We start from the raw sequence: 22,597 nt of genomic DNA, 5'->3' as shown, positions 1-22,597 counted from the left end.
TAGGTGGCAAATAGTGCGCTAATCGCAGGCTAGCAACTAGCGTACTACTTGCCATCTGTTCTGCTAATCACTCCGTGGCGACTAGAACCCTAATTGCTAGCTATCTTAAACGATAACATGAATATACAAAACCCAAAACCAGTGAAGTTGTCACGTTGTGTAAATGGTAAATAAAAACAGAATACAATGATTTGCAAATCCTTGCCAACTTATATTCAATTGATTAGACTGCAAAAACAAGATATTTCATGTTCACACTGAGAAACTTTTTTTTTTTGCAAATAATCATTAACTTAGAATTTAATGGCAGCAACACATTGCAAAAAAGTTGTCACAGGGGCATTGTTACCACTGTGTTACATGGCCTTTCCTTTTAACAACACTCAGTAAACGCTTGGGAACTGAAGAGACACATTTTTGAAGCTTTTCAGGTGGAATTCTTTCCCATTCTTGCTTGTTGTACAGCTTAAGTTGTTCAACAGTCCAGAGTCTCCGTTGTGGTATTTTAGGCTTCATAATGCGCCACACATTTTCAATGGGAGACAGACTACAGGCAGGCCAGTCTAGTACCCGCACTCTTTTACTATGAAGCCACGCTGTTGTCACACATGGCTTGGCATTGTCTTGCTGAAATAAGCAGGGGCGTCCATGATAATGTTGCTTAGATGGCAACATATGTTGCTCCAAAACCTGTATGTACCGTCCAGCATTAATGGTGCCTTCACAGATGTGTAAGTTACCCATGTCTTGGGCACTAATACACCCCCATACCATCACAGATGCTGGCTTTTCAACTTTGCACCTATAACAATCAGAATGGTTCTTTTCCTCTTTGGTCCGGAGGACACAACGTCCGGTTTCCAAAAACAATTTGAAATGTGGACTCGTCAGACCACAGAACACTTTTCCACTTTGTATCAGTCCATCTTAGATGAGCTCAGGCCCAGCAAAGCCGGCGGTGTTTCTGGGTGTTGTTGATAAATGGATTTTGCCTAGCATAGTAGAGTTTTAACTTGCACTTACAGATGTAGCGACCAACTGTCGCTACTGACAGTGGTTTTCTGAAGTGTCTCTGAGCCCATGTGGTGATATTCTTTACACACTGATGTCACTTTTTAATGCAGTACAGCCTGAGGGATCGAAGGTCCGTAATATCATCGCTAACACCCTCCCCGGATTGTTGATAATCAAATGTAAATAATCAAATGTAAATAATCAAATGTATATACTTGTTCTTATGCTTTCTGAACTCACTATGTTCACTGCTTGTTGTACATATCCTACCTAGTCAGAGCTACATTGTTACAATGTCCATTTTTCTGTTCTCAATTGTTGATGACTGAAGTGATGATAACAACCAAACCTAACCCCCACCCCCTCCTTCACCCCCTCCCTCCACATCCCACACCCCGGATTGTAAATAATATATATACCCTGATGATTATCTTGTGTGATGACTGTATTATGATGATAGTATATATCTGATAGTATATATCTGTATCATGAATCAATTTAACTGGACCCCGACTTAAACAAGTTGAAAAACTTATTCGGTTGTTACCATTTAGTGGTCAATTGTACGGAATATGTAATTCACTGTGCAATCTACTAATAAAAGTCTCAATCAATCAATCAACGTGCCGTGATTTCTCCAGATTCTCTGAACCTTTTGATGATATTACAGACCGTAGATGGTGAAATCCCTAAATTTCTTGCAATAGCTGGTTGAGAAATATTGTTCTTAAACTGTTGGACAATTTGCTCAAGCATTTGTTGAGAAAGTGGTGACCCTCGCCCCATCCTTGTTTGTGAATGACTGAGCATTTCATGGAAGCTGCTTTTTTTATATCCAATCATGGCACCCACCTGTTCCCAATTAGCCTGTTCACCTGTGAGTTGTTCCAAATATATGTTTGATGAGCATTCCTCAACTTTCTCAGTCTTTTTTGCCACTTGTGACAGCTTTTCTGAAACATGTTGCAGACATCAAATTCCAAATGAGCTAATATTTGCAAAAAAATAACAGTTCAAACGTTAAGTATCTTGTTTTTGCAGTCTATTCAATTGAATATAGGTTGAAAAGGATTTGCAAATCATTGTATTCTGTTTTTATTTACCATTTACACAACGTGCCAACTTCACTGGTTTTGGGGTTTTGTACTTGAAAAGTTATTTGGAGAACAAATCCAAACAAAAAATAAACTGTTTGTCCGCCACTAATCCAGTATCAAACACAAGACCAGGTGCTGGTTTGAGTGAAACATTTGCTGCTTTCTGCAACGATCCACACAAGGTGTTTATTCAACCAGCGTCCACCTGCCGGCCACCGTCACGCCGACACCATTCCTAGCTGTCAGATGTGTCACGTATTAAACGTTCCGACAAATTTAGCTGCATACGGTGCAGGTTGTTACACGCCAGCAGCGCCACGCTTTTTTAATGAAGCAATTGAAGTGCAGCTTTGCACCGCTGAGAGTGCGTTCAGTTTTTGTCAATCTATCAGAATTCACAGTCACCTGGACAGGACGAGGGTCACCGCACAAACTTTAGAAGGACGTTTTCATCGCCTTTTGGTTGCATTTGTCCAAAAAAATACTCCCGATGGTTAGTATTATCGTTTTAAATTAAAATGCATTACGATAAACTCATGGTCTGACTGGCGCCAGCTCATTAGCTTAAATGCTAACATGAAAACAAGGGACATTAACATCTTTCCACCTTTAAGAAACAATTTACCCCAATCCGTACGTATACAAACACATTCGTGTCTGTGCAAGATGTTCAATTGTGTACATTACATTTACAAGCTGTGCTCTCTTAGAAGCAGAGTGATCGTTCCATACTCGGTGTGTTCAAGGACCGCTGAACAGAGTAGGACGCCACAGCGCCCAGCCAGAAATATTAAATAAGAATAACAGATTTTATCGGTTACCCACTCTGCATTTTAAAAAACAATATTTAAAACAGTAACAGCTTTGCCAATAAAAGCGATAAAGTACAACAATTTAAATCACTATTATTACACAAAACATGCAAACTCGTGGCTTTTCTAACAGTTATTAAAAAAATAAGTTGGTCAAAATATTTCAGCGTGTGTAATTTTTGAGTACATTCAACAATATACATTCGATAATAATGGAACTGTGATCATTTTGGTCACAATAATCGTATTATTACATTTTTATTTCGTTACATCCCTTGATGTGCGTATAGATTTAAAAAAGGCAAACAAAAATCGTACATATTGTAAATATAAACACAAATCTGTGTCATCATTAGTAACAACATATCTTTTTTTTCTTACATTACCGTAAATCCCGGACTATAAGCCGCTACTTTTTTCCTTCGCTTTGACTCTCGCGGCTTATAAAACGGTGTGGCTAGTTCATGGATTTTTCTTCGCTAACAGCCGCAATGTTTTGCGTTCAATAGTTTTCATTAAACCTAACAAACACACCGAAAAGGTGTGTTAATGTGTTTGCTATGCCGCCATTTTTTTCCACGAGTATGCTCACTGCGGGTGTTGCGGACAGAAAATGTACTTTGTATTTTCATGTCTTGGACTTGAAGTAAAATCGTCCATCGCGTTTCTGCTCGAAGGGATTCCTTCATTCATTGCTTGAAGCTAGGGCTGGGCGATATATCGATATACTCGATATATCGCGCGTTTGTCTCTGTGCGATATAGAAAATGACTACATCGTGATATTCGAGTATATGTTCTCACGCAGTTGCTTTTAGCTGCGGGCATTAAACTGCATGCGTTTCCCACTCTTTCTTGTCTCTCCTTCTCACAGAGACGTAAAACAAGCGCACCTTCTTACATACGTCACGGAGCAGACAGATAGCGACATGGTAACGTTAGCTGTGATGCTAACGGTGCGGTGCGGGTGGTAATACGAGAGAGAGAGAATATGCAAATCTGGTAACAAATGAAGGAAGAATTCATTCCCAAGAAAAACAGCAGGGGGTCCATCGTCTGGCGGTGGTTTGGCTTCAAGCGGGAAGATGTTGAACAATTATGCGGCAAAAGCGTTGCTACAAAAAGTAGCACCACTGCTAATGTAGCATCATTTGAAAAGTCACCCGCTAGAGAATAAGGAGTGCTTGAAACTCCGCATGTCAACATCTCCGTTCGGTGCCACACCAACAAAATACCGAAGCAACCATTTCCACATCAACACCGTATGAAAAAAATAGTCAACAACAGAAGGAGATAACATCCGCAGGAACCTACTACACAGCGAAGGACGTACACTATTTGATTTCCTATTATGCAGCTCATTTTTATTTGACACTTATTGAAATATCTTGTGTGACATCATGCACAAAAGTGCACTTTATTTGTTTTAAACTATTGTAGTGGCGTTCTGTACAAAAAGTGCACTTTAATTTAGTGTTGTTTTAATATGTCATCTTAGTGACACCATTCACAAAAGTGCACTAATAGCTTGTTTTAAAATTTCTCTGACAATCTTGCACTTTCTGTTTTGGAAATGACATGAATGTTTGTGCCACTGCTTAATAACTGTTTAATAAATACACTTTTGCTAAATTGACTTACTGTATTTTTCGGAGTATAAGTCGCTCCAGAGTATAAGTCGCACCGACCAAAAATGCATAATGAAGAAGGAAAAAAACATATATAAGTCGCACTGGAGTATAAGTCGCATTTTTTGGGGAAATTTATTTGATAAAACCCAACACCAAGAATAGACATTTGAAAGGCAATTTCAAATAAATAAAGAATAGTGAACAACAGGCTGAATAAGTGTACGTTATATGAGGCATAAATAACCAACTGAGAATGTGCCTGGTATGTTAACGTAACATATTATGGTAAGAGTCATTCAAATAACTATAACATATAGAACATGCTATACGTTTACCAAACAATCTGTCACTCCTAATCGCTAAATCCCATGAAATCTTATAAATCTAGTCCAGTGGTTCTTAACCTGGGTTCGATCGAACCCTAGGGGTTCAGTGAGTCGGCCTAAGGGGTTCGGCAGAGCCTCCACCGCGGAGGTCAAGACACACCCGACTCATCGTGTAAATAACAACTTTTCCCTATCGGCGTATTATGGATACCCCCAAACAATATTCCCTCTAATTTTCCATACGCGTGAGCAAACGCAAAAACTCCTAGAGCATTCAGTGGAGAACATGTGAGCGACGTCAGACGTGTACATACACTGTGGCCACACCAGCAGCACACCTGTCCCAAACCTGACTAAATAACAAGTTAAATGTTTTATTATTATAATCAAATGACAGCAGTCATTTCCATGAGATTATTTTCTAACATAAGTGTTTTGGCCCACTTACAATGACTATAACAAAACATATTGTTTTTTCAGGAGCTGTGTACTAGTATTTTATGTCTGGGTGGAGGTCCTGCTTTGGAAATAATTTGTACCCATTTCAGATATCGCATTTAGTTCCCACTTAAACATTCACATGTTGCACAATGAGATGTAAACATGGGATCATGCGTACATTCCTGTAACTTTCTGTCTGTAAAATATATCTTTATTAGTATTTCTTTAATATAATAACATAATTTCATGATTAATATTTATAAATTAAGATTCAATTAAGAAAAAAAATATTTTATTTTTCACTAAAGAAGGGTTCGGTGAATAACCATATGAAACTGGTGGGGTTCGGTACCTCCTACAAGGTTAAGAACCACTGGTCTAGTCTCTTACGTGAATGAGCTAAATAATATTATTTTATATTTCACGGTAATGTGTTAATAATTTCACACATAAGTCGCTCCTGAGTATAAGTCGCACCCCCGGCCAAACTATGAAAAAAACTGCGACTTATAGTCCGAAAATACGGTAGTTGTGATTTCCCTCTCTGCATGAAAGTTTAAAAGGAGCATATATTAATGCAGTATGAAGAAGAATGTTTTAATGTAGACACATAGAATCATCATACTGCTGTGATTATATGCATCAAGTGTTCATTCAAGGCTAAGGCAAAATATCCTGATAATATATCGTGTATCGTGACATGGACTAAAAATATCGAGATATTAATAAAAGGCCATATCGCCCAGCCCTACTTGAAGCGACGTTTGTAAGTTCTACATCCATCCATTTTCTACCGCTTATTCCCTTTGGGGGCGCTGGAGCCTATCTCAGCTACAATCAGGCGGAAGGCGGGGTACACCCTTGACAAGTCGCCACCTCATCGCAGGGCCAACACAGATAGACAGACAACATTCACACTCACATTCACACACTAGGGCCAATTTAGTGTTGCCAATCAACCTATCCCCAGGTGCATGTCTTTGGAGGTGGGAGGAAACCGGAGTACCCGGAGGGAACCCACGCAGTCACGGGGAGAACATGCAAACTCCACACAGAAAGATCCCGAGCCCGGGATTGAACCCAAGACTACTCAGGACCTTCGTATTGTGAGGCAGATGCACTAACCCCTCTGCCACCGTGCTGCCCTGTAAGTTCTACAATATAACTAAAACAATTCTTACTTATTAAAGCGTCCCATGTGTGATGTCTGTAGGAGCGTTTTCATGCATATTTGTACGTGCTATCGTAATGTAATAAAGCTGGCGTCGTTAGTATTAGCTTACATGCGAACACGTTTACGAGTGTCTGTGTTAGTATTATTAATGGCATTCTTTTTGTATTGTTTGTGTTTTACAAACTCTTCACTGAATTCACCGAAACGTCACTGTGTAGTTATTGAGTCTGTTTAGGTGATTGTTGAGCGAGCTTACGCAGCTAGTGGGCCCATGGTGATGACTTCTGTTTTGTTTGATCAGCCGTTTTACTGGCGTATTACAGACACGTTTGTACAAACCCCGTTAGGAGTTAGGAAATTGTGTTCGATGTAAATATAAACGGAATACAATTATTTGCAAATCATTTTCAACCCATATTCAGTTGAATATGCTACAAAGACAACATATTTGATGTCAAACTGATAAACTTTTTTTTTTTTTGCAAATAATCATTAACTTTAGACTTTGATGCCAGCAACACGTGACAAAGAAGTTGGGAAAGGTGGCAATAAATACTGATAAAGATGAGGAATGCTCATCAAACACTTATTTGGAACATCCCACAGGTGAACAGGCTGATTGGGAACAGGTGGGTGCCATAATTGGGTATAAAAACAGCTTCCCAAAAAATGCTCAGTCTTTCACAAGAAAGGATGGGGCGAGGTACACCCCTTTGTCCACAACTGCGTGAGCAAATAGTCAAACAATTTAAGAACAACGTTTCTCAAAGTGCAATTGCAAGAAATTTAGGGATTTCAACATCTACGGTCCATAATATCATCAAAAGGTTCAGAAAATCTGGAGAAATCACTCCACATAAGCGGCATGGCCGGAAACCAACATTGAATGACCGTGACCTTCGATCCCTCCGACGGAACTGTATCAAAAACCGACATCAATCTCTAAAAGGATATCACCACATGGGCTCAGGAACACTTCAGAAAACCACTGTCACTAAGTACAGTTTGTCGCTACATCTGTAAGTGCAAGTTAAAGCTCTACTATGCAAAGCGAAAGCCAAAAATCAACAACATCCAGAAACGCCGCCGGCTTTTCTGGGCCCGAGATCATCTAAGATGGACTCATGCAAAGTGAAAAAGTGTTCTGTGGTCTGACAAGTCCACATTTCAAATTGTTTTTGGAAATATTCGACATCGTGACCCCGTACTGTTGAACGACTGAAGCTCTACATAAAACAAGAATGGGAAAGAATTCCACTTTCAAAGCTTCAACAATTAGTTTCCTCAGTTCCGAATCGTTTATTGAGTGTTGTTAAAAGAAAAGGTGATGTAACACAGTGGTGAACATGCCCTTTCCCAACTACTTTGGCATGAAATTCTAAGTTAATTATTATTTGCAAAAAAATAATAAAGTTTATGAGTTTGAACATCAAATATCTTGTCTTTGTAGTGCATTCAACTAAAAATGGGTTGAAAAGGATTTGCAAATCATTGCATTCCGTTTATATTTACATCGAACACAATTTCCCAACTCATATGGAAACGAGGTTTGTTTATAATCCTGCTATAATCCGATCCCATTTTTTTTCTGATATCGGACAGAAATACAATATCAATGAGAATATATGCAAGCATAATAGAAGCCACCAGTCATCCACCTCCACTGTCCACGTGCAACATGTTTTAACGCACGCACATTCTGTGGCGCGGAGTGAGCCGACGACGTGCAGACGTGCCTCCTTAAGATCTTCGGCCACGCGTGAAGACGAGTCAAGTCGGGCTCGGGAGGCGAGTTGTTCAGCTGGCGTTTCGCAAGCCGGCGTCAAGCCTTCACGGTACGGCAGCAAGTAAAACAAAGGAGAGGTCAAGATGACGTTTGCTCTTAGCAAGAAATAGAAAAAAAGTAGACGACATGAGAAGCTAATGTGAAAGTTGTGTTTTTTTGTGAATAAAACAAACACCTGCGTGAAGTGGGCCCCCTTATCACTGCAATGATCAAAATAACACTGTCATTTATTTGTGCTACAATTTTTTTGAGGGTCTATTATAGTTTCTATGTACAAAACCCAAAAGCAGTGAAGTTGTCACGTTGTGTAAATGGTAAATAAAAACAGAATACAATGATTTGCAAATCCTTTTCAACTTATATTCAATTGGATAGACTGCAAAGACAAGATACTTAACGTTCGAACCGGAAAGCTTTGTTATTTTTTGCAAATATTAGCTCATTTTGAATTTGATGCCTGCAACATGTTTCAAAAAAGCTGGCACAAGTGACAAAAAAGACTGAGAATGTTGAGGAATGCTCATCAAACACTTATTTGGAACATCCCACAGGTGGACAGGCTAATTGGGAACAGGTGGGTGCCATTATTGGGTATAAAAGTAGCTTCCATGAAATGCTCAGTCATTCACAAACAAGGATGGGGCGAGGGTCACCACTTTGTCAACAAATGCGCGAGCAAATTGTTCAACAGTTTAAGAACAACATTCCTCATCGAGCTATTGCAAGGAATTTAGGGATTTCACCTTCTACTGTCCGTAATATCATCAAAAGGTTCGGAGAATCTGGAGAAATCACTGCACGTAAGCGATGATATTACGGACCTTCGATCCCTCAGGCGCTACTGCATCAAAAAGCGACATCAGTGTGTAAATGATATCACCACATGGGCTCAGAAACACTTCAGAAAACCACTGTCAGTAACGACAGTTTGTCGCTACATCTGTAAGTGCAAGTTAAAACTATATTATGCAAAGCCAAAGCCATTTATCAACAACACCCAGAAACGCCGCCAGGTTCGCTGGGCCGGAGCTCATCTAAGATGGACTGATGCAAAGTGGAAAAGTGTTCTGCGGTCTGACGAGTCCACATTTCAAATTAATGTTGGAAACTGTGGACGTTGTGTCCTTCGAAACAAAGAGGAAAAGAACCATCCGGGTTGTTCTTGGCGCAAAGTTGAAAAGCCAGCATGTGTGATGGTGTGGGGGTGTATTAGTGCCCAAGACATGGGTAACTTACACATCTGTGAAGTAGGGCTGGGCGATATATTGATGCACTCAATATATCGCGGGTTTGTCTCTGTGCGATATAGAAAATTACTATATCGTGATATTCGAGTATACCGTATTATAAGGCGCACCTTCAATGAATGGCCTATTATAAAACGTTGTTCATATATAAGGCGCACCGCATTATAAGGCGCATAGAATAGACGCTACAGTAGAGGCTGGGGTTACGTTATGCATCCATTAGATGGCGCTGCGCTAAAGGGAATGTCAACAAAACAGTCAGATAGGTCATCCATCCATCCATCTTCTTCCGCTTATCCGAGGTCAGATAGGTCAGTCAAACTTTATTAATAGATTACAAACCAGAATTCTGACAACTCCGTTCAGTCCCGAAATGAATAAACAGCTGTTGTATTATTTTCCCTGAGGTAAAGTCAGTGACGTGGTGTTTTGTTTATCTTTTAACAACAGCAAGGTATAACATGTAGTGCAACATTTATATCACATAGTGGAGGGGAACTTTTCCCTGATTCAATAAACAGGTAAAAAACAGTGATACTGTTACGGTAAATCAAACGTTAGTGCAATCACAATATAGTAACACTCCAAATAGTGCAGAGCAATAACAATATATCAATAACTCAACGTTGCTCAAACGTTAATGTCACACAACACAACACACAAAATAAACATGTAAAGTAGGGCTGGGCGATATGGCCTTTTTTTAATATCGCGATATTTTAAGGTCATATCACGATACACGATATATATCTCGATATTTTGCCTTAGCCTTGAATGAACACTCGATGCATATAATCACAGCAGTATGATGATTCTATGTGGCTACATTAAAACATTCTTCTTCATACTGCATTAATATATGCTACTTTAAAACTTTCATGCAGAGAAGGAAATCACAACTAAAAAAATCACTATTTTTTTCATACAGTGTTGATCTGGAAATGGTTGCCTCTTCATTTTGATGGTGTGGGCGTGTGGCACCGAACGGAGATGTTGACATGCGGAGTAAGCACTCTTCATTCTCTAGCAGGTGACTTTTCAAATGATGCTACATATTAGCAGTAATGCTACTTTTTATAGCAACACTTTTGCCCCACACTTGACAAATTACGGTTGTCTGTTCGACATATTCCCGCTTGAAGCCAAACCACCGCCAGACGATGAACCCCCTGCTGTTTTTTGGGGGAATTAATGATTCCTTCATTTGTTAGCAGATTCGCACCTTCTTTCTCTCGTATTACCGCTAGCATCACAGCTAACTTTAGCCATGCCACTCTGCTCAGGGAGGGCGTATACATATGTGACGTATGACATGACAGTATGTAGAAGCTGCGCTTGCTGTCTGTGAGAAGGTGAGACAGGAAAGAGCGAGGAGAGCCTGTCGTGTAACGCCAGCAGCTAAAAGCAACTGCGTGAGAACGCAAACTCGAATATCACGATATAGTAATTTTCTATATCGCACAGAGACAAACCTGCGATGTATCGCGCATATCGATATATCGCCCAGCCCTAATGTAAAGCTCACTTTATGAAGTTATTCCTCATTCACGAATCCCTCGAATTCTTCTTCTTCAGTGTCCGAATTAAACAGTTGGGCGGATACGTCGAAGTCGTCATTAACGGAGTCACTGTCGCTGCTGTTGTCTAGCAGTTCAGTGACAATTCCTGCCTTCCTGAAAGCTCGGACCACAGTTGAGACTGATATATCAGCCCAGGCATTTACGCTCCACTGATCTTTACAGAAACAAACAAATGGAAATGAAACAGCACGCCTCGCGCAGTCATATATCCCAGCATGCACCGCGCGCTTCTCCTTCTACGGGGGAAAATAAAGTCGGCGGCGGCGGCTTACCGTAGTTGCAAGACCTGTTGTGGCTCAATATTGGTCATATATAAGGCGCACTGGATTATAAGGCGCACTGTCATCTTTTGAGAAAATGTGAGGTTTTTAGGTGCGCCTTATAGTGCGGAAAATACGTTACATTCTCACGCAGTTGCTTTTAGCTGCGGGCATTACACTCCAGGCTCTCTCTTGTCTCTGCTTCTCACAGAGACTTAAAACAAGCACACCTTCTTACATACGTCACGTGTGCAACGTCACACGCTCCCGCGGAGCAGAGAGGTAGCGACATTGTAAAGTTAGCTGTGATGCTAACAGTGCGAGTGGTAATACGAGAGAGAGAAGGTGCGAATCTGTCAACGGTGTGTGAATGTGAGTGTGAATTAGGGCTGGGCGATATATCGGGTTTGTCTCTGTGCGATATAGAAAATGACTATATCTTGATATTGGAGTATACGTTCTCACGCAGTTGCTTTTAGCTGCGGGCATTACCCTGCAGGCTCTTCTCACTCTTTCCTGTCTCTCCTTCTCACAGAGACATAAAACAAGCGCACCTTCTTACATACGTCACATACGTATACGCCCTCGTGGAGCAGAGAGGTAGCAGTATGGGTAACGTTAGCTGTGGTGCGAGTGGTAATACGAGAGAGAGAAGGTGCGAATCTGGTAACAAATGGAGGAATAATTAATTCCCAAGAAAAACAGCAGGGGGTCCATCGTCTGGCAGTGGTTTGGCTTCAAGTGGGAATATGTCGAACAGACAACCGTAATATGTCAAGTGTGGGGCAAAAACTTTGCTACAAAAAGTAGCATTACTGCTAATTTGTAGCATCATTTGAAAAGTCACCCGCTAGAGAATGAAGAGTGCTTGAAACTCCGCATGTCAACATCTCCGTCTGGTGCCACACCAACAAAATGCCGAAGCAACCATTTCCACATCAACACTGTATGAAACAAATAGTCAACAAGAGAAGGAGATAACGTCCGCAGGAACCTACCACATAGCGAAGGACATACGCTATTTGATTTCCTATTATGCAGCTCATTTTTATTTGACACTTATTGAAATATCTTGTGTGACATCATGCACAAAAGTGCACTTTATTTGTTTTAAACTATTGTAGTGGCGTTCTGTACAAAAAGTGCACTTTAATTTAGTGTTGTTTTAATAAGTCATCTCAGTGACATCATGCACTAAAGTGCACTAATAGCTTGTTTTAAAATGTCTCTGACAATCTTGCACTTTCTGTTTTGGAAATGACATGAATGTTTGTGTAATAAGTGTTTAATAAATACACTTTTGCTAAATTAATTTAGTTGTGATTTCCCTATCTGCATGAAAGTTTAAAATGAGCATATATTAATGCAGTATGAAGAAGAATGTTTTAATGTAGACACATAGAATCATCATACTGATGTGATTATATGCATCAAGTGTTCATTCAAGTCTAAGGCAAAATATGGAGATATATATTGTGTATCGTGACATGGCCTAAAAATATTGAGATATTAAAAAAAGGCCATATCGCCCAGCCCTACTGTGAAGGCACCATTAATGCTGAAAAGGTACATACAACTTTTTGAGAAACATACAGTATGTTGCCATCCAAGCAACGTTGTCATGGACGCCCCTGCTTATTACAGCAAGACAATGCCAAGCCACGTGTTACAACAGCGTGGCTTCATGGTAAAAGAGTGCGGGTACTAAACTGGCCTGCCTGTAGTCCAGACCTGTCTCCCATTGAAAATGTGTGGCGCAATATGAAGCCTAAAATACCCCAACGGAGACCCCCGGACTGTTGAATAACTTAAGATGTACATCAAGCAAGAATGGGAAAGAATTCCACCTGAAAAGCTTGAAAAATTGGTCTCCTCAGTTCCCAAATGTTTACTGAGTGTTGTTAAAAGGAAAGGCCATGTAACACAGTGGTATCTGTGACATCTGTTTTGCAATGTGTTTCTGCCATTAAATTCTAAGTTAATGGTTATTTGCAAAACAAAATGAAGTTTCTCAGTTGGAACATTGAGTATCTTGTCTTTGCAGTCTATTCAAATGAATATCGGTTGAAAATAATTTGCAAACCATTGTATTCTGTTTTTATTTACGATTTACACAACGTGCCAACTTCACTAGTTTTGGGTTTTGTAGTTTTTATGTAATTACCGTGTCATCTTCTCAAACGACATACAAAAATATCAAATAAATACATTTCTACAGCACAAACGAATGACAGTGTTATAGACTTAGACTTAGACTTAGACTTCCTTTTTATTGTCATTCAAATTTGAACTTTACAGCACAGATAAGAACGAAATTCCGTTACATAAGCTCATGGTAGTGCAGGATAAAAAAGCAATAAGGTGCATATATAAATAAATAAATATAAATATATATATATATATATATATAAAATAAATAAATATATATAAATAAATAAATAGATTACTGTACAGATAAATATATTGCACTTTTTCACTTTTTGTTATGTTGATATTTGCAATGATAAGGGGGGCCATCTTCACACAAGTGTTTGTTTTATTTATTTAAAAAAAAAAACATGACACTGCACTGTTTATTCCATTATATATTACATTTTATTCACACCCGCCCTAAAGCCCATCCCATCATACAAAAAAATGAAGCGTGCATTTTTCCAACTAGCTTAATTTCTGGGCTCTAACACCTTCATTTTATTATCAATAATTTTTAACAACCACAGAAGACTCCTCTAAAAGACTGCAAGTGCCCCCTGGGCTGGACTTTTAATATCACTCACCAAATGCCTCTTTTATTTAGTCCAAACAACCCACCTGGTGCTAGATGGGGGCCATGCTTAAAATAAAAGCTGAAATTAGTATTTTAGGAATGCACTATATTGCAGGTAATAAAAAAAACTAGCAAATGGATAGTTGTTTTAAAGAAGTACTTTTTTCTAACTATGCTAATATAATGTTACATTGCCAGCTTGTTAAAATATGTCCTTTTAGTCTTCTGATATGCTGTGATTTAACGTTAAAGCGGTCTTACCTCACGCCACAACACGACAGCTCCCTCTAGTGTTCATCCACAGGAAACGTTCCATTCCTTTGGTCCCGCCTCCTCTCCAATCCTATTGGTTCAGTCGTTAGGACACGTCACTACTGGACCTTTCCGTTCATAACCAACTTCTTTTTAATTTCCTTTTTTTACAATTTTACTTAATCAAACAGTTCTTCTATTTTGATGTTGTAAATAAAATTGTTTGAGGGAAAACAACCCGGAAGCATAGCTCATTTACATTCAGCACAAATGTTGTCATTACAGTATGAGCCATAGCTATGGTACAAGTTAGCTGTTAGCTGTTAGGAAGCTTAGTTTCTTACTTGTTGTCCGTGGAAGCAGACCCACTTGAAACATTCGACAACATAAAACTCTTGAGACGTGACAACAATGAGGTTAACAGTCGTCGTGTCGCTTAACAAGTGTTAACGTCGGTTTTGTTTAGTTGCCCGGGATTTGGGTTTCCAACTGAGTGACGTCACATCCGGGTAGTGCGCGCTATCAGTACCAATATTAATATCAGTGTTAAAGTGATACTAACATGACAGTATCGATGTTTTGTGATTTCGTACTATATAGTTTATTTTAAGTTGTAAGTCTCGTCTCAAAACATACTTTTATTTATTTTTTTAATTCAGCTTGAGGGATGTCCGATAATGGCTTTTTGCCGATATACGATATTCCGATTTTGTCCAACTCTTTAATTACCAATACCGATATCAACCACTACCGATATCAACCGATACCGATATATACAGTCGTGGAATTAACACATTATTATGCCCAATTTGGACAACCAGGTGTGGTTAAAAAATAATAAAATAAAATAAGATAAGATCAATTAAAAACATTTTCTTGAATAAAAAAGAAAATAAAACAATATAAAAACAGTTACATTGAAACTAGTAATTCATGAAAATGAGTCAAATTAACTGTTAAAGGCTAGTACTATTAGTGGACCAGCAGCACGCACAATCATGTGTGCTTACGGACTGTATCCCTTGCAGACTGTATTAATATATATTGATATATAATGTAGGAACCAGAATATTAATAACAGAAAGAAACAATCCTTTTGTGTGAATGAGTGTGAATGAGTGTGAATAAGTGTAAATGGGGGAGGAAGGTTTTTTGGGTTGGTGCACTAATTGTAAATATATCTTGTGTTTTTTATGTTGATTTAATAAAAGAATTAAAACAATAAAAATAAAAAGCTGATACCGATAATAAAAAAAACGATGCCGATAATTTCCGATATTCCTCTTTAAAGCATTTATCGGCCGATATTATCGGACATCTCTAAGCTTGGGTCATCTGGTTCTCTGTGTCTTCTATTGTTTTATTCTATTTTATTGATTAGTTTTGGCTTATTTTGGTGTTTTTGTTTTGTCATTTTATCTAATGATATTTTAAATACTTTTAATTGAATAACTTTTTCATTTTAGGTACTGCACTTGGAAACAGTTTGGTAAGAGAGCTATAAAAATTAAGTGGATTTTGATTTTGCCCGAACAATTGTATGTATTCAAATTGAATAGTTGTATTGTTTGATATTGTTCATAAAAAGTTATATATATATATATATATATATATATATATATATATATATATATATATATATATATATATATATATATATATATATATATATATTAGGGCTGCAACAACTAATCGATTAAATCGATTAAAATCGATTATAAAAATAGGTGCCGATTAATTTAGTCATCGATTCGTTGGATCTATGCTATGTGCATGCGCAGAGGCTTTTTATTTTTTATTTTTTAATATTTAAAAAAAAAAAATATATATATATATATATATATATATAAACCTTTATTTATAAACTGCAACATTCACAAACAGCTGAGAAACAATAATCAATATAAGTATGGTGCCAGTATGCTGTTTTTTTTTCAATAAAATACTGGAAAGGATAGAAATGTATTTTGTCTCTTTTATCCGATTATTAATCGATTAATCAAAGTAATAATTGACAGATTAATCGATTATCAAATTAATCGTTAGTTGCAGCCCTAATATATATATATATATATATATATATATATATATATATATATATATATATATATATATATATATATATACAATAACTAAATAATTTATTTAGTTATTTTTCTTAATTCATTATTACTGTATTGCACCTGTTTCATAAAAATATGTCTTGTCCTCCAACATTGTTTTTTCTCCCACAAAGAACATGTAAACATTTCAAAGTAAATAAACAATGCCTATAATAAATGTAATAAGAGAAAAAAAACAAAAGGGGAAATTACAATACAAAAAAAACTCCCATCTCTACATTTGCTTATGCATATACAGTACATCCATAAAATCATACTCCCCCTAATTGTAAACGATATCACATTATTTCATACTTTATGCTTACCTTTATATATAATATTGACCTACATCCGATTTATTTACGTCATCTTTATTCATTTTATTACAGAAATGTTCTGGATAAAATGTTTTAATATTTTCTTTCTTTTATCTCCATTACGAAATGTTATTTGTGTATTATTTATTTATTTTCTAATTGTAATCATGATCAACACATTTATATAAAGACATTTAATGAGCTTCTAGAGCACAGGTGTCAAACTCAAGGCCGTGGGGCCACATCTGCGCCGCCACATTATTTTATGTGGCCCGCAAAAGCCTGAAAAAAATATGCGTGTAGAAAATGATTAATCTTTTCTTACTAAATATATTTGTTATTTCCCTTTTGACATTAAAAATCGTGTACCACATGCAATTGTATATCTTTTAAAATTCAAAATACTATATTATCATGTATTTCAAAAAAAAAAAATGTTTAAATAAAGATAAATACTGTACTTAAACATCTGCTTAACTTATGATTTCAAAACAAATGATCAATCAAATTGACAATAGATTTTACGGTTAAAATCCGCCTACTGAGTTTTTTACTGTAAAATCAACTTTGGTACTGTTTTTTTCCATATACAGTAAGACACTAAAACATAAAAAAAATATAATATATATATTAAAACAAGATTTTAGGGTAAAAAACAAACAAACTGGCAGCTCTGTTGCTTGAATTTTACAGCTAAAACAGTGGTATTGTTTCTCCATTCCATTCCATTTATTCAAATTTTTATATGCTGTAAAAACCCACTGCTTTTACTGTAAAAATCTGGTGACTCAGCTGCCAGTTTTTAAAGTAAAATTAAAAAATTAATTTTGGGGTTTATGTAAAAAACATTTTTTTTAATTATATATTTTTAATTTTATATATATATATATATATATATATATACATACACACACACACACACACGTATGTTCATATATTACTCATTGTTAAAAGCGGCCCTCTCAGGGCAACCATAACTGCGATGTGACCCTCAACAATAAGAGTTGGACACCCCTGTTCTAGAAGTATCAGTATTGGCAATACTAGTCCTGTATTTACCTGGTATTGTATCGATATCAACATTTGCAGTTTCACCCATCGCTGTGTTCTAGAAGTATCAGTATTGGCAATACTAGTCCTGTATTTACCTGGTATCATATCGATATCAACATTTTCAGTTTCACCCATCGCTGGTGAACGAGCGCTACATGTAGGCTCCTGTTAGTATTTTGGTAAACATATTGTGTCTTACTATTATGTCTTTTTACTTGTAAACTACATATTGCAGTACCACCTCAGAAAAAAATGTCTCTACCAGTACCACCATAACCACCAGCATTAAAATACAGTAGCATAGTAGGCCTAAGTACTCATTAAAAACAAGGCAGAGATTTTATTTAACAAGTATATTTCATATTTTTGGCCACTGTAACATTGCTAGCATTTTGAACAGTAACACCGTGTTTAAATATAGGAAAATAAAACACTGTACTTTATTCCAGGGATTCTTTGGCGTACCAGTTTGAAAATCACTGACATTTTGTATTCAGGAGGCCAACAGGAAATAGTGACTAAAGGCAAATAATCGGGTTTATTTTCATAAAGACAAGTTATTTAATAGACATTACATTAGTGAGGAGTAAAAAGTCCAAACAATAAAAGTGTGTTCATATACATAAACATATTTGTGTCGCATGAAGATTGATGTGTTACAACATGAACCTTCTAGAAACTTCCGATCATCATCAGTGAAATCAATGGTGGACTCGGCGATCAGTAAAGACGTGTTAGTATTGGCTCTTTCACAATAAAAGACTTTCCTCCTGAAAAAAAAAAACAGGAAATGTCGATGAGGACATGAAATTTGAGGACACAGTGAGGGCAAAGGTCACTCAGACAGAATGCTGGCTGAGTTCATGGTCAGAGGAGGCGGAGCTTGTCTGACGCTCCACCGCTCGCTGGGCCTTACAGGCGGCCATCTTGGCCTGGATGTCCCTTTTCTGCTCAAAGTAGTCGACCAGCGGCGGCTCGGTCAGCATGGACGCCAGCACCTGCTCGAAGGTGATGGACCAATCGGCGTCCAGCCCGCTGCCCCGCCTCTGCCGCTCGCCGCCCACCAGCACCACGTCGTCCGAGATGTCGTCGCACGGCAGCGAGCCGGAGCTCACCATCGAGTACGACGACACGGACGTGTCGTCTCGGGGATCCTCCTCCGGCGGCTCCGGGCGGATGTCGGCCGGCGCTCGGCACGCGGGGGGAGCCTCGCCCGACACTTCGCCGTCAGTCTTCTTGGCGCCGTTGTGGTTGTTGCTGTTGAACTTCTTGCCGACCTCGCCGATGCGCAGCAGCAGGCTGGCCACGGTGGCGATGGCGTGGTACAGCTGCTGCTCCTGAGACTCCTCGCTGAACATGTTGTACAGGCTCTTACACAGCTCGATGAACTGCTCCTGCACACACACACACACACACACACACACACACACACACACACACACACACACACACACACGTCAGAAATAACCATGTGAGGACCAATACACACACTGCAGTACCTATGTTTGACCACTTGTCCTGCACACTTTACCCGCCTAAATCAGGAAAATTAACCTCCAGGGGACCATTAAAAAAAAAAAAAAATGCATAGGGCCTAATCGGACGCTATATTCTAATGATTCCAATGCTTTGAACCAAAAATTTGGACCCCACAACGTTGTGAAAAGTCAGGTTTTTGATCCCACGGGGATAGAAATACAAACACATACACACAAGTCAGAAATGACCATGTGAGGACCAATACACACACTGCAGTACCTATGTTTGACCACTTGTCCTGCACACTTTACACACCTAAATCAGGAAAATTGACATCCAGGGGACCATTTTAAAGAAAAAAATGCATAGGGCCTAACCGGACGTTTTTTTCTAATGATTCCAATGCTTTGGACCAAAAATTTGGACCCCACTGCGTTGTGAAATGTCAGGTTTTTGGTCCCACGGGGATAGAAATAAAAAAACACACACAAATCAGAAATGACCATGTGGGGACCAATTCACACACTGCAGTACCTATGTTTGACCACTTGTCCTGCACTCTTTACACACCTAAATCAGGAAAATTAACCTCAAGGGGACCATTTAAAAGAAAAAAATGCATAGAGCCTAATTGGAGGCTATTTTCTATTGATTCCAATGTTTTGAACCAAAAATTTAGACCCAATGGCGTTGTGAAATGTCAGGTTTTTGGTCCCACGGGGATAGAAATACAAACACACACAGAAATGACCATGTGGGGACCAATACACACACTGCAGTACCTATGTTTGACCACTTGTCCTGCACACTTTACACACCTAAATCAGGAAAATTCCCATCCAGGGGACCATTTAAAAGAAAAAAATGCATAGGGCCGAATTGGAGGCTCTTTTCTATTGATTCCAACGTTTTGAACCAAAAATTTAGACCCAATGGCGTTGTGAAATGTCAGGTTTTTGGTCCCACGGGGATAGAAATAAAAAAAACACACGTCAGAAATGACCATGTGAGGACCAATACACACACTGCAGTACCTATGTTTGACCACTTGTCCTGCACACTTTACACACCTAAATCAGGAAAATTTACCTCCAGGGGACCATTTAAAAAAAAAAAAAAATGCATAGGGCCTATCTATCCATCCATTTTCTACCGCTTGTCCCTATTTGGGGTCACTGGAGCCTATCTCAGCTGCATTCGGGCGCAAGGCGGGGTACACCCTGGACAAGTCGCCACCTCATCACAGGCATAGGGCCTAATCGGACGCTATTTTGTAATGATTCCAATGCTTTGGACCAAAAATTTGGACCCCACTACGTTGTGAAATGTCAGGTTTTTGATCCCACGGGGATAGAAATAAAAAAACACACGTCAGAAATGACCATGTGAGGACCAATACACACACTGCAGTACCTATGTTTGACCACTTGTCCTGCACACTTTACACACCTAAATTAGAAAAATTTACCTCCAGGGGACCATTTAAAAAAAAGAAAAAAATGCATAGGGCCTAATCTAACGCTATTTTCTAATGATTCCAATACTTTGGACCAAATATTTAGACCACACAACATTGTGAAATGTCTGGTTTTTGGTCCCACGGGTTATAGAAATGAAAAAAACACACACACACATCAGAAATGACCATGTGGGGACCAATACACAGACTGCAGTACCTATGTTTGACCACTTGTCCTGCACACTTTACACACCTAAATCAGGAAAATTAACCTCCAGGGGACCATTAAAAAAAAAATGCATAGGGCCTAATCGTACGCTATTTTTTAATGATTCCAATACTTTGAACCACAAATTTGGACCCCACAACGTTGTGAAGTCAGGTTTTTGATCCCACGGGGATAGAAATACAAACACATACACACAAGTCAGAAATGACCATGTGAGGACCAATACACACACTGCAGTACCTATGTTTGACCACTTGTCCTGCACACTTTACACACCTAAATCAGGAAAATTAACCTCCAGGGGACCATCTAAAAAAAAGAAAAAAATGCATAGGGCCTAATCTAACGCTATTTTCTAATGATTCCAATGCTTTGGACCAAATATTTAGACCACACAACATTGTGAAATGTCAGGTTTTTGGTCCCACGGGTTATAGAAATGAAAAAAACCCACACACACATCAGAAATGACCATGTGGGGACCAATACACACACTGCAGTACCTATGTTTGACCACTTGTCCTGCACACTTTACACACCTAAATCAGGAAAATTAACCTCCAGGGGACCATCCATCCATTTTCTACCGCTTATTCCCTTTGGGGTCGCGGGGGGCGCTGGAGCCTATCTCAGCCATCTAAAAAAAAGAAAAAAATGCATAGGGCCTAATCGGACGCTATTTTGTAATGATTCCAATGCTTTGGACCAAAAATTTAGACCCCACTGCGTTGCGAAATGTCAGGTTTTTGATCCCACTGGGATAGAAATAAAAAAAAACACACATGTCAGAAATGACCACATGGGGACCAATTCACACACTGCAGTACCTATGTTTGACCACTTGTCCAGCACACTTTACACACCTAAATCAGGAAAATTGACCTCCAGGGGACCATTTAAAAAAAGAAATAAATGCATAGGGCCTAATCAGAGGCCGTTTTCTATTGATTCCAATGCATTGGACCAAAAATTTGGACCCCACGGCGTTGTGAAATGTCAGGTCGTTGGTCCCACGGGGATAGAAATACAAACACAAACACAGAGTCACGCTTGACCGCGGACCAAGCTCTGCTCACCTGGTTCATCCTGGGCAGGTCTTTGATGGTCTCGTTCTTGGGCTCCTTCTCCTTGGCCCACATCCTCAGGTAGTACCTGTAGTCCTCTGGCAGCAGACGCAGGTCAAAGGTTAATGGCGGCATCAAACACTCACGTCTCAAAGTCTCGGACGTCTACCTTTCTTCTCCTCACTGGACCTGCCTCCTTCTGGGTCCTTCTTGTCCTCCTCCCCTGCAAAACATCATCATCATCATCATCATCATCATGATCATCATCATCATCATCATCACCATCATGGTCGCCACAGACCCAGTCATTACTTCAACCTCAGGACCTGAAGTTTGTTAGCTTAATAGGCCACACCCCCATCAGTGATGTCATTGAGCACAAGTAGGGATGGGTGCCAAATTTAGTACTTTTATAGGCACCGACCGGACTGAATTCTGTCGGTACTATCGGGTATCGTTTCACGTAAAATGGAACAGTGCCATATTTGGATATTGGTTGCACCTGACG

At 38.8% G+C, this 22,597-nt stretch overlaps 1 protein-coding gene and 1 long non-coding RNA gene across 3 annotated transcripts in view; both read right to left on the bottom strand.

The window, feature by feature from the left end:
• The window catches only part of LOC133617403 (uncharacterized), an 88,973-nt gene extending 74,099 nt beyond the window's left edge, over window positions 1-14,874 (bottom strand). Inside the window, exons 1-2 of the long non-coding RNA XR_009817003.2 lie at window positions 14,731-14,874; window positions 14,396-14,477 (exon numbers count right to left, since the gene is read on the bottom strand). This is a non-coding gene — a long non-coding RNA (uncharacterized lncRNA). The remainder of the gene's footprint in view (window positions 1-14,395; window positions 14,478-14,730) is intronic.
• Window positions 14,875-18,382: 3,508 nt separating this feature from the next.
• Window positions 18,383-22,597, bottom strand: part of tbc1d9b (TBC1 domain family member 9b) — a 45,251-nt gene continuing 41,036 nt past the window's right edge. For both annotated transcript variants that reach the window (XM_072914909.1, XM_072914908.1), the window contains exons 21-23: window positions 22,259-22,312; window positions 22,102-22,187; window positions 18,383-19,252 (exon numbers count right to left, since the gene is read on the bottom strand). In XM_072914909.1, coding sequence (XP_072771010.1) covers window positions 18,698-19,252; window positions 22,102-22,187; window positions 22,259-22,312 — 695 coding nt within the window. In that variant the 3' untranslated portion in view covers window positions 18,383-18,697. The remainder of the gene's footprint in view (window positions 19,253-22,101; window positions 22,188-22,258; window positions 22,313-22,597) is intronic.

This window comes from Nerophis lumbriciformis, linkage group LG16 (assembly GCF_033978685.3).
Source record: "Nerophis lumbriciformis linkage group LG16, RoL_Nlum_v2.1, whole genome shotgun sequence".
NCBI lineage: Eukaryota > Metazoa > Chordata > Actinopteri > Syngnathiformes > Syngnathidae > Nerophis > Nerophis lumbriciformis.
The sequence above is the reverse complement of the archived record's forward strand: the minus strand, read 5'-3'. Positions and strand labels throughout refer to the sequence as shown.